A 19917-nucleotide genomic window follows, 5' to 3' on the forward strand; every position below is an offset into this window, starting at 1 on the left:
GCAGGAATGTCATAGGTCAGAATGATATATTAAAGATGCTCTATGGTAGATGTGCCTTGATCTGAAATAGATTGAAGCTAGGCTTCAGATTTAAAGTGAAACCAGAGTAAAGATCTGATGGTTCTTGTGTATTGCATTCTTCTCTTAGGAAATCCTAGCATAAAACAGTTCAAAAGTTATCTTAAAAGACTGCAGTCCTGGGCAGAATTCTCATGAAGAGAAATAAGCAATTCTGTTACTGTTTGTTTGTTTGTTTTTGTTGTGGGGTTTGTTTGTTTGTTTGTTTTGGGTTTTGTGAGTTTTTTGTTGTTTGTTTGTTTGGCGTTTTGTGTGTTTGTGGTTTTTGTTTGTTTGGTTGTTGGGTTTTTTACGATGCAATCAAAACTGAAAGAAGTAAGAATTTACTAAGTGGGAATGAGAAGCCAATCTGTGTTGAAACACAATGTTGTATGGATTCAAGGTCCAGTTTTAACCCATCCTGAGTATACATCTTATTTAATGGCACAGATGTTTACCTCTGCTTGCATTACAAAAGAGAAAAAAAGGCTTAAAAGGTGTAGCTTTAATACAAAATAACAAGACTGTAAAATATTTTAGAAACCTACATGGCAGTTGACTGAATAGTATGATGTCTATGACATTAAAAGTCTTGGTAGCTCAAGGTTTGATTTTATCCTAAATCTGTCAGAATTCTTAAATATAAATAATTTAGGGAGAATAACATAAAACAGAAATTTTAAAAAACTGATTTATAATTTTTAAACCAATTTTCCTACAATTCTGAATAAGAACATGGTCTGAATACAGAAATTGCTGTATTAACTCCAGACTATTTTATCAGAATACTAGCTATACAAGGGCAAATAAAAAAACATCAACTTGCTTAGTTTTCAGACAGCAGTGCATAAAACAGGACTGAAAGGGACTAAAAAGATACGTTAATTGCATTTTGTAGGTGCCATTACTGGCGATAATAATTCTAAGAAGATTTTCCTATATGAAGTTTGAGCCTAAAAGGTCTCAAAACTATGCACAACATAAGGTCAAACAAACTACTTAAGGTTATTTCCTCTTTGAAAATATCAAGTAAGATGTTGCCTCTGACAGCAAAGAAGAAAGGAAACTCTCACCCTTATAACCAGCCGCATTGGTTTTCCAGTCATTAGCATTAAGATGTCCTGCACGTGAAGTCCTTACAATAATATGCTGTATGTCTCTCCAGGTCAGAAATGGACTATGAAAAAGAGGGAAAACAAAGGCACAGATCAGATATGTATTACCAGAATGTAGGGATACAAGATCATGTAAGCTAAAAAGTAACCAAACCAATACAACCCTCATTTACCTTCTCTGCTTTCCCTTGCTCCAGTCAAAATAATGTTTCTTAATTTTACAGAATTACTATATGAAATTATTTATAGTGCTGAGAGGATTGCATAAAGAAGACTGTAATGATATATGATAAAATTATATTATATAATATTTAAAGGAAGATGAAGAAGTACATTTCACACAGGCAATTTGTATGAGCGCCAACTATTATATGTTACTCACCTTGACCACTGCAAAGAAAACAAAACAAAATGTTGGTAGACCGAATGTAGACTGAAAAGGTCTACTATATCTTACTAACTGCATGCTCAAGACGGCAATTCATTTAGACTTTCATCTCCTATTGAAAGTATTCAACAGATGCCTTTGTTGTTTTTCATTTTCTATTAGCCCCCAGTCTTAGAATTCCCTGAGGGTCTATGTGTATTCTACTGAATCTGAATAGTTACAGAGCAACTGATTGCACAGATGTGTATTCCTTTAAGGGATTCCTAATAACCTGTCTACCAAGAAGGTGAAAGAAGATGTTGTTTGCCTCCTCACTATAACATTAATACACATTTATCTTGCAGGACAAGAGCAAATCTTTTGGGATTATAGTTTTCTATTCTCTCTTAGATCCACCCCAAGGAGAACTTCCTTTCTCAGAGGACTATCTAACGGTGCATGGCCATTCCTCCCTTTCCAATTTCTCATATTTTTTATTATTTGTTAGAACACAAATAGTATTCCATTTAAAAATGCAGTTCAGCAGAGGGAATGATAAACTGAGCCACTAATTAATGAAGAGGAAAAAAGTATTGCAGCATAGAACACCAGTCACAAAGAATTATTCTCAGCGTATCATTATCTGCCCCTATTGCACGCACTGGTACAACTCAGTTGTAATGATTAACACAGATCAGAAGGAAATTTATCAGACCCAGCATTGGCTGTCTACATTGCTTAGGACTATGCAGTCACTGAAAGCCTCAGAAACCACGACTCAGTTCCTTAACATATGCTCTTATGCCTCTCAGACCAAAAAGCCATTTGGACCAGCAGACCAATGATGTATTCTCTACAATTTTCTTCAAGGCATGATACTTGGTCTCTGCTTTCACTTGCACGTAGAAACTACATGAAGGCAACAGCAGTAAGAGTGCAAGAAGATCAAGCCATGGGTCATTGTAAGTGGGTTGTGTTTTGGGGTGAATGGACATTGCCATCACATGGATTCTACACTGTTAAACTGACAAATAGACAACTTACTAGAAATTTAAATGAGAAATTTCTTTCAAGAGCATGGTAACAACAAACATGCAGAAATATCTTTTTCTTCTCCAAGTCCCCCTGACAGTGGAAAACAGAAAAATCACACTTATCCTTCTGTTTGATGTACACAAATGAATGCCATGTGGATTGGCATTCCACATACATTGTTTCACATCTTTCAGAACTACATTTGTCAAAATAATATATTTTTGGAAATTCTTGAGTAATCAATGCTTTATGGAGCTTAGATACGCAAGTAGAATCCTGCTCATCTTGTGAGCTGAAATCAAGCTTTTAGGAAGTAAGTAGGGAATATGTGCGATAACCTAGTCAAAATGGGAAGTTTCTTATTCATTCAAAGTGCATCAATTTAGATTTTCAAGTGACAAATTTCAGCTTTCACAAGTTGCATCTTTAAGAAAATGCAGTAGGGACACAGAAATTATTGTAAACCTGCAATGAACTATTTTACAGAAAAAACTTGCTTGTGGCTTATCCTCTGTATGCATGCAGACATATATATTTATGAGTATTAACCAATAGAAGTTCACCTGTGTTGGTAGAATTACTTGAAGATTAAAATGCATTTCAGAACCATGGCCTCTAATTCCACTCATGAGAGAAAAACCTGGGCTATCTAGAATGTTCTCTCACATAAAACTGATTTTTACACATTTTACCTTCCAATACACTTGTAATGCTTTAGCTTGAAAACAAGTAGGAGTTACCAAAAAATATCAGAGCTCTTTTATGTTGCGAGATTATAAGGAAGAATGCAAAGACAGTGACAAAACCATTTACTACATATTTTTCTTGTTTCCTTTGAAGTAATACAATATTTATTCTGAGTGTATCTTTTCCATTGCAGAACGCTTCCTAGTTGGTGTGTGTGTGTGTGTGGACCATGGGTATGATGATGTAACCTAGCACTTTTCAACCTACAGCTGGGACACCACAGGAAGAGCTATATATTATTCTAGAGTGAAAACAGAAAGTGCTGGATAAGCTTGTTGTTGAAGCAGGAAGAGGTGGAATAATCTGGACTGAAGAAAATTTTTAAGTGATTCTTTTATTAATCATAGCCAGAATTCTTTGTAATTCCTTCCTGGCTTTGTTAACTTATGGCCGTTCAATTTCTTTCTGTTCATGGCTACAAAATATAATGGTATTCCCATTTTTAATTCTGTTATTTTTAAGGAAAACTGATGCCTTCTGTCCCTGAGCATTAATGCAAGCATTAATACAGCCATGGATATATTTTTTTCTTCTTAAAGGGGAATTTCTCACATTAGAGAGTTGGACTAGAATGATAGCAAAAATTATTTAAAAAAAAAAAAAAGAATGCGAGGAACACTAAGGGTTTTTAAGATAGGGTATGCTTGGATAGTCACATAACATTCTTCAAGAAAAAAAAATCAATATGATTTTATACTAGCTCAGGAATTTCACTGGGAGTCTGTGTAAAGTCTTAGAAAAACATGTTTCAAGCCTTCAGGAAGACCTCCAAGAATCCTGAGAAATGCATTCTTCATTATCTGGAATCTAAAAAATCTGCTATTCTATAAAGCAAGATGTCTATGCTATTGGTGAAAAATAAGGCACTAAAACACTCCTCTCAACCTCTTATGCAGAGATGCAAGATAGGGCACACTCAACTGATGATTTAAAGAGAAAGGATGGATCTAAATATGCCTAGATAAAGGATCTAAAGATGTAATGGTCTTCACTTAAAAATGCTAAAACTCTTATAAACTGGGTTTAGTGGATCAGTCAGCAAATGAGATGTCTCAGAATCATAGTTTACTTCTAAAAACAAAAATCATGGCAGAAAGCTGAACCATTCACTGATGTTTCTACATACTTGTCTAATAGGAAAAATAAGGTAAGAATTTCTGAGATGGAAAACTTTGATCAAAGGCCTGACTTCTAGGACACTACACATATATATATATATATATATATATATATATATACAGATAAATCAGTCTGCCATTTATGCAACCCCCAAGTCTTCTTGCTTACTGTATAACTCCTAAGATTTTTACATTTTCTTCTAAAGGAATGGTGGTTTGGGCATATTTATATCTCAGAGAATTATCAGCATAAGAAAAATATTAAAATAAATCTCTGCAGCCTATTGTAGGACCTTCACTATACTAAGAATTGAGCTATTGTCAGATTGAAATTTTGTCTCTAGAGTACACACTTTATTTGAAAGAAAATAGGTCTGAAATTGCTTGTTCGTAATATTTTCAGAAAGTGTAACAAGAAAAAAATAGAAAGAAAGAAACTGAAATGACATCAAAATAGCAGTTAATTTTTTTTTTTCTTAAATAAGAAGGTCAATTTTAAAGCATCTGGAAAAATCACAGAATTGATTAAATATTTTTAAAACATGTCAAAATTGGATCCTAAATGAGCAAACAGTTGCTTGCTAGCCATGTGGGCCCCAGATCCAGACAAGATGTCACTGATGTTAATTGATTTACTACTTGATTAATCTCAGAAGAATTAATAGCTAAACATCTTGAAATTAACAAATGCATTAACAAGAACAGTACTAACTCTGCTTAATAATGGACTGATTTTAAAAAATGGGAAATTTCCTTCCAGAAATTTTTTCTCAATGTCTCATCTGAAATTGTCTTGGGATTACACACACCAGACAATACTCAAAATCAAACCAGAATAAGCAGAAGTGAGAACAATTACATACAAAACTGCTAGTTCAGCAGCCAAAGAAATAATGAATGTTGCGTCCTTAGCCAATAGTTACACTCTAAGGTACAGCCCTCTTCTTTCAGGCTTCTCAAAGTATTTATGAAACAAGGTAAATGAGAAAAAATGAAATAGGGCAAAAAAAATAGATTATACTAGAGTAACATTAATATGAGATTGAACTGTATCTTTTAGTAGGCTGCTTAGAAACAGTAGATTATAATTTTTTGCCAAATCAGATTTTCTCATTCCACAAGTAGTTTCCTTAGTGACAACTGGGCTAATACTGGAAACAGTAAAGAATTCAGGCTCTACCCTTTTCAATAATGATACTGAGCCAAAAAGAACTGCTTAGAATAAATAATTGATGCAAGAGATTCAATTAGCAAAAATACCACTCAATGCAATAAGCAAATAGGGTGAAACTTTTTTCTTTTCTCTTTTTTTGTGTGTGTGTGTGTCTTTGTTTATTTTTTAGCAAAATGATACAGTTAGCAATGTGAATGTTTACTACAATATCTCCGTAACTATTTGCATGTGACAAAGGTAGCATGCCTGAAAAAATATTTCTTGTCAAAATAGCAGAGTCTGATGAGAATTGACAGAAGGATACCATCAACTTTTCTCTAAAGAATCTAAGAAAAACATAGTATCACAGGGTGGATTAAGAAGAGGATCACTGTTCAATTTGGAAATATCAAATAACCTTCTCTGGAAATCTTTGCTATGAAAGAACAAACATGGGTAGTTATTGCTAGAAAAAGGAGTCTCTGTGCCCTAAACATCTGATACAGCAGTAGGAGATAATTTTAAACACTAATTTATGCATTACATCATCATTAATGGTCTTACGATAAATTTATAAAGAAGATATAAGAAATAGTTGCCTGATTAAATCACACATTCCTGTAACATTCAAATCAGTCAAATTGTTTCTTGAGATCTACAGCCCTATTACCTGTCATAATGACTCCAATATATAATGCAATGGAGAGGAAGAATATTAGCTATGTTAATGGGAGACATTCTTCTCTCCCACATCACATAAAGAGTCACCACAGAATTTTAAGAGGCATGAAACATGAAGACAGCCTCTAATTGTTTTGCTTACCCGGTGCATAGGTGTCTAGGTGGTCTACACCACAACCATCTCATTCCTGAAAATAAGTAGATACAAAAATGGACCCTGGTGTTGAACAACAGTCATGCATACACAGCGACATAAAAAAACCATGGTTTTGACATGTCTGACACCCCTATAGGTTCTAATTGTCATATATTGTGCAAAAAATCCTGCTAACTTCCTGCTAGAAAATTAAAGAATATACTTGCTGATAAGCATGTAGCTCACTCCCTGTAAATGTAACTTAGGTTTCTGCTCTAGTAGACTTTCAGTTTTCTGACCTGATAGACCACTGTTCGTTTAACTAGGATATCAAGCAAAACCATTTGGCTACTTCAGAGTTGGCTCTCGGTTTACTCTTCGTTCACACTTCCTTTCTGGGTTCCAGAATTGCTTATCAGAAATTTGCCAAATCTTCTGCTAATTTATGATTTGCATTCAATTTTACCCAACCAGATGTCTTTGAAAGAAACCCAAGCCTGGCTCACGATGACAATCCCCTAAAAAAATTTATGGCAACTGAAAATACTGTGAATAATATTTAAAGAGATGTGCAATCAGTAAAATTTTGGGAAAATATCTTTCCAGGATAAAAACTGCTGTCAGTAGCCATTTACACTAATTATCATATTCCTACTCTTTTTCCATTAATAACTTTATTTAGGTACTAGACAAAAAAAAAGAGCAGTGATACACATATGAAAATAAATTGCTGACTAATACTCATTAAGAACATATAATTTAAAGCAACTGCATTCTGGAGTGTCCTGAGATGTCCTTTGCCAAGTTTCACTGTGGCAAGTCACACTGGCTCCCTCCATTTCAACAGTCACTAAGAAATTTCAGTACATCACATATTATAAACATATTAATCTTAAATATCTCAAGCTCACAAATTCTATAATAGCAGAATTTTCCTTTCAAAGCTATAGTTTTTGATCATCTCTTCAAGGTAATAGCACTTTCCTGTATAACATAATCTTTATCAGTTTGTGTCTGGCTCTGCTTTATGTCATACAGCTTATGTTTGTGCAGCCTCTCCACTGTCTGCCATGCACCCTAGTCTCTTCATGAGTCAGTGATTGAAGCCTTTTGTATTTGCTACAAAGAGCTTTTGGGTTATCTTCATATCGTTTTTATGGGTTTTTTTTTAGGATAGAATCCAGACAAGTAATGATATAACATACATTCCTTGAGATGAAGGGGAGGATAAACAGTCATACATCCACCAGCAATGGTGTTCTGCTAAGCTGTGCGAAATCTGCAGTGCACACACACAGTGCTGGCAGACTCCAGAGACTAGAGCATCGTGTTTTTCCCAGAGACACAAAACCCTAAGTGACAAAAAGAAAATCAATGGCCGAACTGCAGGTTGATAATGATGAGTTTTGGAGAAATCCCTGCAGAGGGAGGTACCTGAATCATATCCCTTATTGTGCCTTCTCCAGAGAAAGAATTAAATGGGACCACTCAAAAGACACTGTATGCAGTCTGCTGAGGGGCAACAGCATGGAAACAATTCAACAAAACCCTCAGGTCAGTTGCCAGAATTTACCTATTTGCCCAGTCCAATGATATTGATAATTTTTAATACAGTTGAGCTATGACATTGTGGAGCAAGGAATCTCAAAAGAAAGACTGCAGGGGGACTGCAATGCAGTGAACCTGCTTCTCTTCTACCTTTGTCGTTTTCCTCTCACTGCAGAAACACAGACAGGGAAAACCATATGAGCTCCCTGCTCTAAAGGTGAGCAGCCAGAACCCCTAAAAGCAAATTCTAAGACAACTCTAAGCAGACTTTGAAAGTTGAAGCTGGAGAACACTTGGAGAACCTAGCAGGTACAGGGGATCGTGCTGCCAAACTCTTCAAACTCTCAACTGACCACATGCCAACTGAGATTTTTGACAAGCTTATAAAAGTAAATGGCATTGCACTGGCACCAGAACAACAACTTGTTCTATTTCTAGCTGTTGCTCCAAAGTCCAGACACAGTAAAACTCAATGAAGAAGTTAAAAATTACCACAGTCAAACATAATTTTTTTTTAAACCTAGACTCAGTTTAAGAAATGTCTGGATGGAATTTTCTTAAAACCTTTTTAAAGCAAGTTACATGGAAAATATCAGACAGAATTATTATTCTTTGGCAAAGTTACATGTAACTGAAAACAGGACCTTTAAATGAGAAACACTGCACCACTTGAATTCAGGAAAGTACTTCCAAGTCAATCACACTATAATAACTGAAATTGCATAAGTGGTGCAGGTGGTTAAAGCTCAAAAAAACCCCAACACAGGTTCTAAATTAACCATTTATTTATGTTTTTCAAATGCTTCATCATTAAGAGCATTATTTTAAATGTGGTCAAAAAATTCAGATTCACAAAAGGATTTCTAGCTCACACACTCAAGCATTCACTTTTGTAATAGACATTCAACCAATAGCATAAGGACCTAGCTAAAGCTGATGGACTTAAATGATAATCTCTCCTCTTACCCTGAAGTCTACATATAGAGGTCACTTGACACTGTCTGATCACCTTCAGCATCTGACTATGTTCACGAACAAGCTGTCCTGGTTTGAGCAAGTAGACCACTCGTAATCTTGATGACATGGAAATATGTTCTCTGTATCCAGAACTGCCCCTTGACAGACAGTACACTACTTCATTCTGTAAGAAAAGTAATCAATATGGAAAGTACTGCAAGTACCTGATCAGTTTTCAGAATCTTCCTCTGACACTCCTGACCCCTTGCAATGTGATCTCCTTTTTCCTCTCATCTCAGTGATTACACTTGGTTGTACTGCCTTTTAGAAGAATTGCCACTTTTGGTAAGTGGTGCATTACCACTTTTCTGAATGGATCGTTAGTATCAGAATTCACTGAATTTTTTTTCTCTCTTCCCAGTACTACCTTCTTCTAGCCTTGGTTTTATGTAACCAAAGACAAAGTAAATAGCTCATGTGAAGAGAATCATGGAACGAAACAGACTTTCTACAAAGCTTTACCAGTGAACATACCATACAGTAGAAATCTTACTTACATAACTGCAATTTATATACCATAAGTTGGAAAATATGCATTGGCTTAAAGACAGTGGAGCATGCAGTTCACTTAGGGATGTATATTCTTCTGTCAGCAACACAGCATTTTTTAAAAATTCGGCTTCTCCAAGGGAACATGGCACAGTGCTCACTGAAACAAATGTGGGTGTACTGTCTCTCCTAGCTCTGATTCACCCAAATCTCAAATTCAAACCTTTCATCAATGAGAAAGGATATTTCTGATATCAACAGTAGATGGTACTATGCAATGCAAATAGTTAGTTTTTAGCAAAAACATTGCTTCTGCTGCTGACTAAATCAATTCTACTTTCTATCCATAATTGCTGATTTACAATGAGCAAAATTTAACACTGCATAATGACTAAGAAGTGCAATACACAGCAAGCATTTATTCAAAGAGCCAGAGTAGGATCCTAGATACAATGGAAACCATTAGATAAAACAATGAATTGCCTGAATGCCATTAAAAAAAACCCCAAAATAATCAGAATATGAAGATTAAGAGATGTCTTTCTTTCTGTGACAGTTGTTGCGTCTACATTTCTGCATCATGCCCTCAGCGATTCCAAACAAACAGTTTAATACTCAGTTACTCTTCTTTGGTTCCCAAAGGAAACCTGATACTCAAATACCAGACTGTTCTGGTTTGGTTTGGTAATTTTTTTGTTAGAGGGGGAGGGACCCCAGGAGTGTCTCCAGTAAGAAGCTAAGAAGCTCCCCCTGCTCCAATCCCAGCCAAGGAGCCATTAGAGGGACAATAGATGCACCTCTGCCACAACATACAAAAGAACTGAAATGAGACCTGAGCAGAGGAGCACTTAAAGGACAAGAGCTGAGCTGGGGAAGCAGAGCGGTGCTGGTGGTTGGTGAGGAAGAAGGGGAAGAAGATGCCCAAGCAGAAGTTTCCCTGCAACCCATGGCGAGATGGCTGCTGTGCCCCTGCACTCATGGAAGAACGTGGTGGAACATTCCCTGAAGGTGCCGAGAGGGGTGAACTTGGCCAGTGGACTTTTGTGGCCAGAGGATTTGCTGCCAGTGGACTCTGATTATGCAGCTTTGGAAGACCCCGGTGCCAGGGGAGTTTGTTCCCGAAGCAGCCCATGACTCTGTGGGAAGCCCAGGCTGGAGCAGCTCCTGACCTTGTGGGAAAGACTCATGAAGGAGAGGTTTGTGGAGGAACAATACATTTTCACCCTGAATGTCTGGTTAGCACCACGTAACAGAGAAATCTAAATACAAAGAAGTTACCAGGATCTTTAGTGACTAGCACATTTTTGTCTCCATCACTGCATGTGAAGATTTAATACAGACTTGCTTTTGTTCTTATCATAGCAACTATTACTTTGGAAAAAACCCACACCGGTCCATTGGCACTAACATGGGTTTCCTGTTGGCAGAGTCGCCAAAGTTCACAGGTTGTGAAAAAGGTTGTGTAAGTCTTTTTGTGTGTTTTGTCACAATTAGCAATAGCTTTGTTGCAGGCATTGTGTGTTATTACTCTGAAACTTTCAATTACAATAATAATTTGTTAGAAAATGCACAGAAATATATAAAATACAAAAAATAAATTACAAGCAACTTCCATTCACTATGAAATAATGAGAAAAACTTTCAACAAAATGAAATTTATGCATGCGCTATTCAATCTGCATGTGCAGATTGCTTACAATGAATTTCAGGATTTTAAAACTGAGATTAGAAATAGATTAAAATGATTTTTAAAAAAACAATAGCATTATATTAGCATTTCACAATACCTTTGCTTCTAATGACTGCATTAAGGAAATCTAATTATAATGATACAAGCGTTGCGCTACTTGATTGTGTCATCTCTTCAATTACTAACTTTTGTTCTCATGCCTATAACCCTACAGTAAAAAAGTATTCTGTGTTAAATATTCACCTATGATTTTTTCAAAGAAGCAGCGTTAAAGATGGAAAAAATTCTGCTGCTATGCATTACATACAATTTGAAATTAGTACTGTGTGCAGATCTTTCACTTCCTTTCAAGGCTGCCCTCAGTGGAAACTGGTTTTCTTTAGAATTTAATAGACTCAATCTCTTAGCACTTAGAAACAGTTGATTTCAAGCAGGATTTGGGGTGGAGCATTCCACCTTAGACGTGCAAATATTATCCAATACTGTGCAAAGTAATGCAAAAGGTTTCAAAATGCAGATTGACCTGATAAATCTCCAGTATTTCTGTTGCTTCATGGAGCACATTAAAGATATATTAGACACAAAGTGCATTTGAGAAAACACTTCTAAAATGGAAACTTTTCTGAGATAAAGGTAAAAGGATTATAGAGATACATTATTCATGGCTTTTACAGCTGAGGAACTGAACTCATCAGAAAAACCAGACTTGTGTCAGCATGCAGAAGTTGATAATTTTTATTTTTCATGCTACATTAATTTCTGTTCATGGTAGTCTAACCCCGTCCCAAAACTTTCTTGAACATTCAAGAATGGAGACTGCAAAGAGAAGCTGATGAATGCAACAGATGACCTACAGTAGCCTGCAGAGTACAGCAGATCTGGGCAGCAGGGTGAGGGTACTGTAAGACACTGTGAGCATGCAATACATCATTTAGAGGAAACTATCTGTGCTCAACACCATTTCATGTTATTTCACCACTGTCTGTTGTCACTTCCACAGTGTCAGGTTTCCCACATGTGAAGCAAGCATGGAGATCTTTCCTGCCCTTGGAAGGGTACAATGAATTACTACAAGTAAGTTTCCAAAGCCCTTTGAGATCCGTGGATAAAGACGCTGAATGAATGAGAGAGATTTTTCCATATTCTTAATTAATTAATTCTTTTTTTTCAAAGTATAACTCAGATCTTACTTTGCTTCCAGTGCCAGTGCAATGATGCCTGCAGCCATAGGTGCAGAGGCTGACGTTCCAGTATGGCTGTCTGTGCAACGCTGCCTCAGGTCTGTGGTGATCTGGAAGAAATTGAATGTGTGAAATTTAGAACACAGCTTCAGAAATCAGAACACATTTCATCTGCTTGAATAAGGTGCATGTACTTTGGAGGGACTCTCCTTTTTTTCACTGCAAGGAAAGGGAAAAAAACAGGTGTCTGAATACATGACATTCGATGTTCTGAGCTTGAAGTCACTTGTGAACTTGGAGAATTGTTCACTGTATTGCACTGAAAAGAAAAGTTAGTCTTCATTTTTTTCACAGAATGATCACCAAAAAGACTTGTAAATTTTAAAAGCAAAGGTTTTAAAGGTTTTAAAACTGCAGTTATAACTCTGCCTTTCTATTTGCATTTACAGAGCACTTTTCATCCAGGAATCTCAAAGTGCTTTACAAAAAGGAATTAATAAATGTTTATACAGACTGGCTATGCCCATTTTAGAGACCATAAAAGAGGTATGGAAGGGTTAATTAATTTGTCTAACATCACACTGGAAGTATGTGACAGAATAGAACACAACTGAACGCATACTAAGTACCATGTTTAATCATTCCTTCATGCCTTATGCAATAATACATTGGAAAATCCTGATGTTATCATAAATTTTTCCTAGACATCACCAGTCAATTAGTTATTTGCAGCTTTAAATTGTTATGTATTGCTTAATTATATGCTGCTACATATTTTTATATGTAATCTAAGTGGATATATGAACTGTGATATGTAATACCAAATAAAGCCACAGCCTTCTACTTAGTGTTAGGATATTCCAATCTTGTAATGAATTTTAGGCATACTCTTTCTGTAACCCAGTAAATCACACACAAAAATGTTTTTATTCTAAATTCTACTTCTTCCAAGCAAGGTTAATCTAAAGTCATTCTAATCTATGATCTTCCTGAAGAAGTGGTTCCTAGGCAAAGGTAAGGCAATAGAGACAAGTCACTATTACCTATCAGAAGCTAAAGCAAAACTCAGATGGACCTGAGAACAGTTACTAGCAGACAGCAGCCCACAGCATGGAAACCTCCATTAAGGTGGCAGAGTGAATGACCTGTGACATCAAACTTTATCTTAGCATTTCATCTGATCTCTTGAGATTCAGGTCACTAAGAGAGAGAAAATATCTGCCTGAGGGGCAGAGGAGTTGCTTACACAGCTTCTTACCTGAGTGTAGAGAATGACTGTGTCTCCATTTCCTCTAATGCACTTACTTCATTTGCAACAGATACACATAAAAATGGGAGAAGGGGAGGACTGGAGGATAAAAAAAAAAATCACAGAAAAGCACAGGGCATGTAGAAAAGCCTGTAAAGCTTTGAAACGGGAAGGCATGAAAAATATGATCGGGAAAAAAACACTCCATCCCATCTGGGCAGAATACAAGCAATTGCACATAGGAGGTATAGGTTTCCCACGTTTGCATTTGTCATATTCAGTAATATACATACCACTTAACTTGTATAAGGCTGCTGAAAGTTCTCATGACATGTAAGCATACGCAAGCTAACATAAAAGACTTCTAATAGAGAAGGAGCTAATAGCACCCAGGAAATGATGTTTGAAAGCAAGTAGTGAGCAAGTGAAACAAGATGGAAGCTTTTAGAAGTTGAAACCTATGTTTAAAAGCATTTATGATATTACATACTTAAATTAGTGAACTTACCAAAGGCTTTATTTCTTGAATAATGAAGTCTAGAAAGAACCTTCTTTCCCTCGTACTTAATATCCTTCAAAATGCACACTTTGTCAAATAATTTCTTTTATATATTATCAGCTAAAAGTTGAACCCCACAGATAAAACGTTCATATAATTTCACACTTGGAGTACCTTCCTTGAGCAACAAGGAACTTATGCAAGATGGTAACACCAGTGTATATTTAACTGTAATGTTAGCTCAAATTATTTCAGGCCAGAATTTGCTTTCACTTACTTTAGGTTTAACGTTAAATACTAGTAAGTTAAAAAAATGCTCCATATGGAAAGCAGACTTGTGTGGATGAAACTATGTTCTTAAGCTATCATTGTACAAGACTGAAAAAAAACCTCCAGGCTAGAAAACCTTCTAAAACTATGTTACATCTTATATTTGTAACAAGCAATTATAAAACCACATAGTAATGAAAAGATTTTTTAAAAAGTCTTTTGTGGAGTTGTAAAAACTTCTGTTAGTCCATATTGAAACCAAAATATCTTAATAAGAATTTTTAGTCCACGCATTTGATTACTGTTTTTTCATCTACCTTGTAGTACATTCTTCACATACTGGACAGAAACAAAGGAAAGAAAAAAAATACATTAAACTAAAGAGCTGAAAGGAAAAACTTGGGAACATGAAACTATAATGTTCCCTGTCCCTAAACTATGGATAGGCTGTACTACAGCCATGGAGAATATCACTTGATATTGGAGTTTGTTCTGAGTTGCATATGTAAGAATGAATTAATTTCTCATAAGAATGACTTAACTTGACTTTGACTGTAAAACCGCTACTAGGTCACTTCTTTTGGATTTTCTGCAGTGGTATTTTTGTTTCCTGTTTTGAATATAGGAGTCTTACTCTAACAAATCCAATCACCGTATGCCTTGATGAAATACAGTTACTCTTTTCATGTTATGGCATGAAGTTGAGCCCTTGATAGATAATTTGAATATTGTGTATAAATTTATATGCATAATAGAATCTGGTGAATTCAAATTCAATAATAATCTTTCTACTCTTCTTCTGTTGCTGTTCTTCACTTTAAACTAATGCCATGCTCTATGCTTTTTGTGAAAAGATATGAAGACATATCTGACTCAAAAGCAGCAGCAGTCTAAACAACAATGTGAGAGAGGATGCAGTGAAAAGGATACGTGGTACAGCAATGAAAACTGCACATCTTCTTCATTCTAAACTCTTTTAGCATTTTACAGCAGTTGAAAAACTTCGTCCTCAAAATTCTTAGTTCTGTCTTTAGTTCAGTTCTTGTCTTATAAAAGACTCAATTCCAAGGTAAATAAGTCTTGATAGGTCCTTAGGAGGACTGGATTTTAGTAGACAATTTGGATAAGAGAATAGCCATACTACCATTATTGCTCTGAAAATCAGGCTATGAGCAATACAGTCACACAGGAGAGGGCAATGTCCCTATCTCCATGCATGTGCATGATGAAAGGACTGCTTAATACTCAGTTTGAAATGCTGGCTTCACAATTTCATGTCAGTTCTCACCGGGCTGTAGTGTCATAGAAGCATGTAGCTGTTACCCCTTACTATACTTCAGTAAACAGCAACAACAAAAATATCTACTCTTGTGGTTCCTAAGAAAGTTTTTAACAACAAAGGTAAGATCACCTCCTGGTGTTTTTGATGCTAAAGTAAGACAGAAGGGAGTGACATTTCAGAGATAAGTGATGGTTTCTTATTGAAACAGTAATTCTGTAAAAACAGAAAGTCCATGCTAACTGAAAAGAATGAAGGGCAACCTTAAAGAAAACTCCTGCTATTAAAAACCCAGAATATACAAAGATTGAATCATATAAGTAGAAAACTACAAGTAAGGACTGAGAAACATACAGATATTTTATTAGATTAAAGACAAAAAGACAAACAAGTATGGATAGGTGCCAGAAGTAAAAAATCAATATAAGTGCACCAAAATAAAGTGGATAGTAATGAATGAAAATTAGAAGACAGAAGATGCATGGAGGTAGTAAGAAATGACAGAATAATGTATAAGGATGCTTTATTTTAAAATATATCAGAAGCAAAAGAACCCCCAAACCAATATTGTTTTAATTGTTCAGAAATAATAAAATAGTTATCAGCAATGTAGAAGAAATGAATGTTCCTTTTTGTGAAAAAAAATTTAAATGAATTTTTCTGAGCACGCAAACATGATAAATCATCTTCCTATGTGGAGTTGTTTTAAACAGCAAATTTAAATCAGATAGTTAGTTTAGAAGCATCAAAGACTTTTACAAGAGCTGGAAAGTGAAAAGAAAATACCTGCATTTTCTGATGAATAGACTTGGAGAAACTTTGGAGAATGAGAAAGTTCTTAAGAGGGCTGGTCCAGATTGAGTACTAACCCAGTACAGCCAGTGGTAAACTGTGCAATGAACAGACCACAACTACACTGCTTACAGCAGCAGGTCTAAAAGTGGGCTGGCTGCACACAACAGATGAACACATTACATGGCAGTTAAGCTAAGAGGTCTCAGTCAGGCTAAGGTATAATAAGAGGGGAAATGAGTTGGCACTCACACATTTTCCTGTGCACTTGCTTCTGATACTGCTACTACCTGACTGGTGTGCCCAGTTTGGGTGCTCAAAACTCATAAAATACCTTAGAAAGAATGATGCAAGAAGCTTACCTTCCCTTATTAAAATGGATTAACTGATCAGGCTATATGGGTAGGGAGAAAGATACTGGACAACTAGACTGCTCTTCATACTAGTGATAAAAACTATGGCACAACCAAATGCCTAGAAATTGAAGCTAGAGAGTTCAGATAGCAAACACAAGAAATGTTTTAATGGCAGTGGGTGAATACCACTGGCTTAAAATTTAAATTATTTTCTGTCACTGGAAACTTTGAAAGCAAAATTGAATTGTATTTATAAAAATTATTGTCCAGCTGACAGCAACTGCTGGATTTGAAGGGTTTGGGAAAATTCTACAGACCCAGGTAAGCAAGAGGTCAGGCTGGGGAACTGCAAACACCTCTGCTCACCTTATATTCTATTAGTTTTACTAAAACATGATTAATTTATTGAAGGTCTTCTAAAGGACAGCAGAGAGAATTTAATCACAGAAGTGAGGACTGCTAGGAAACAGAATAATTTATTTTCTTTATTATTATTTATCAGGGAGAATAAGAAACATGCCAAGAAGAGAGATAACGTTTCAGCCGAGAGAAGCAAGTTAAGAAGAGAAAAATTACTGGAACGAAGAAGTACCTCATAACAAGTTTAAAACAAAAATTAGATCATCTGAAAATAAGGAAGCATTCAAGAAGGGATGGCCAGCATCCCACAACCTTGAAAGACAAGGCAGACAGTATGTAAAAAACATAGCTGCAAGAACTTTTAACTCCTTACTAACACCAACAAAGGTATCTGCTAAAGGCCAGAAATAAGGTAATGTTGGATGGATGCTTAAAAAAACATCTAGAGGAAAAAACCAGCAGAAATTCCTAAATGTTCTGATCAGGAAGAAATTAAGGTCTGTAAGTTATACACTAGAATAGATAAGCAGAGAAGAGAACAATATTTGTAAACATGATAAATCCTAGTACAAAGGTTTAAAAGGATAAAAGGAGTAGCATATTCAATGTCAAAAGTGTATTGAATGCACACAACTGGGAGAAGCAGAGATAGTATACAAGTACCAGTGGTATCAATAGGTTATCACACAGAATTAAACCAATTTGTTGATTTTCAGCCAAGATGAGAACTAATGGAAAACAGATGCTAACTACTTAGGAATGAAATGAGGAATAATATAGAAAAGATGAGCACGGAGTTAATCTTGCTTATGATATATTGTCTAGCCAAAACAGGCAGCAATATGAATAATAACTGACCATCACTGAACGTAAAAGAAGAACGATGCTGGATCAAAATAAATCAGAAAATAGAGAGCTATGTAGGAAATTTGCTAACATCATGTGTGTAAAATATGAAAACTACTGATAACTGGGTTAAAAACAAAAGGATGATATGTTCTCAGGCCTACTGATGGGCTACAAAATATTGGTAATGAAAGAAATCTGTTTCAGTGGCAGTGGCAAAAGGGTCTTCAAAAGCATCACTCACACCTTGCAGCAACTAGGTGAGTGGAAAACCTGCTATGAATTTGGTATATCTGCACTGCATTAAGCTGTAACTTGCGAGATACACTGCTTTATTCAAAGAGCAGTATGGTGACTCCAACCAAGTAACACACTGGGGCTAAATGAACCTGCCTACCTATGACTTTTTTCTAAAGCGGTTAACTAAACTCATGCATATGACATAAAATAATTAAATTGAAACCATACTATTTTCCTGTCGTAGGATTCCCCACTGCTGTATGTTGTAGCTAGTGTGGATGCACATTCTTCTAGATACCATGGCTTCTTCCCACTTTCAGCTGTGCTGCTTATGGAGATAGTGTAGATGCTATTGGTGTAGCCATCACAGGAGCAGTGGTCTCGACTTCTTCCACCATTTCCAGATGCCCAAACAAAGACTGAACCTAAGCCTCTTCTTCCCTGTTTGGAAATAGTACAAAAGCTTTTATTAATAATTGGTCTTTTGCCCCTCGCCTGCTTAACAAACAGGCCTGTTGTCCCCAGAAGATATCTCAAAGAGAAAGACAAAAACTAACTCACTGAGAAGAATCTGAAAGGAAAATAGGATTTATAAGAGTTCAGAATCAAACGTCAGAAAAATTCAGAAAATCAATGGTATGAACACAGCTTTAGAAACAACTTTAATACATCTGTTTGTTGTTCTGCATCTATGGTATCCAGCTGTACCCAGAAAAAGGTGCTGAAGTCTCAGAGGAAGTACTGAAACTTCACACTGTGTTGGAAAATGAAAAGAAATACCATATTTGAAACTAAAGCCCTTTGTAATGTATGATACCTCTCAGCTGTTTCTCCTTGGTTTTCCTGATGGCACTAGGTATTGTTTGTGAAGCATTATGTACTGTGAACCAGAGCATCATCATAACACAGACACTATTAACCGCAGAACACATTATACCTGAGGTATGGAAGCACCTCAGGTACCTAGTCCAACCCATCTAGTCAATTATGGATTCTAAAACGACAACAACACATCAATAAAAAAGGACAAAAAGAAATGATTCTTATAAATCTATTCTAACAAAGCACTAAAGCACAGGTTGAGCATGATACTTTAAATATATGACTAGTTGGGCAAGTTACTTATGCATACACATAATTTCAAATGAGAGCTTAAAATAGGTAAACTCAAACTGAACTTCATTTTATTAAGTTTAGTAGAAGTGTACTACCTGGAAAGACCTTTCACTCCAGCAAAATATGTTAAAAACTAAGTTCTCCTGTCTTATATTTACATAAGGTTATGTTCCTAAAATGCAACTTCTCATTAAAAAAAACAAACAAACAACACATTTCAAGCAGACAAAAAAAATCAGGGTGCTGATTTAACTGTATTATGAAATCCAAATTCTCCAGAAAAGATCAGTTTGACCAGCCGTGAAGTGTAACTGTTTCAACTTCCTTCACTTCCTTTAACTGATCTTAGCTACTACACTAACAAAAAGATGCAAAATGGCTACCTTTTTGGTTATTTTAAAGACAACCTTTATGAACTGCTAGTGCTTTCCTCCTCCACCTTATGAACTCTTGCCAAAACAAAACCCCCTTTCCGACTGGGATTCCTGTTCTGCCTCCTTTCTCTGCCAGCAGGGGCTAAATTCAGAGCCTCCCAAATCCAGTGTTTTGTAACTTCAAAGGGCTGAAACTGGTTTA

General features: G+C 35.9%; 1 protein-coding gene across 1 annotated transcript in view; it reads right to left on the reverse strand.

Moving 5' to 3' along the window:
* Positions 1–19917, reverse strand: part of PCSK5 (proprotein convertase subtilisin/kexin type 5) — a gene marked incomplete at its 3' end in the record, with an annotated part of 193093 nt that overhangs the window by 78532 nt on the left and 94644 nt on the right. Inside the window, exons 8-10 of the mRNA XM_009999796.1 lie at positions 18454–18666; positions 12344–12444; positions 1131–1234 (exon numbers count right to left, since the gene is read on the reverse strand). Of these exons, the coding sequence (XP_009998098.1) occupies positions 1131–1234; positions 12344–12444; positions 18454–18666 (418 nt within the window). The remainder of the gene's footprint in view (positions 1–1130; positions 1235–12343; positions 12445–18453; positions 18667–19917) is intronic.

This window comes from Chaetura pelagica, unplaced genomic scaffold (genome assembly GCF_000747805.2).
Source record: "Chaetura pelagica isolate M959 unplaced genomic scaffold, ChaPel_1.0 scaffold216, whole genome shotgun sequence".
Taxonomy (NCBI): Eukaryota; Metazoa; Chordata; class Aves; order Apodiformes; family Apodidae; genus Chaetura; species Chaetura pelagica.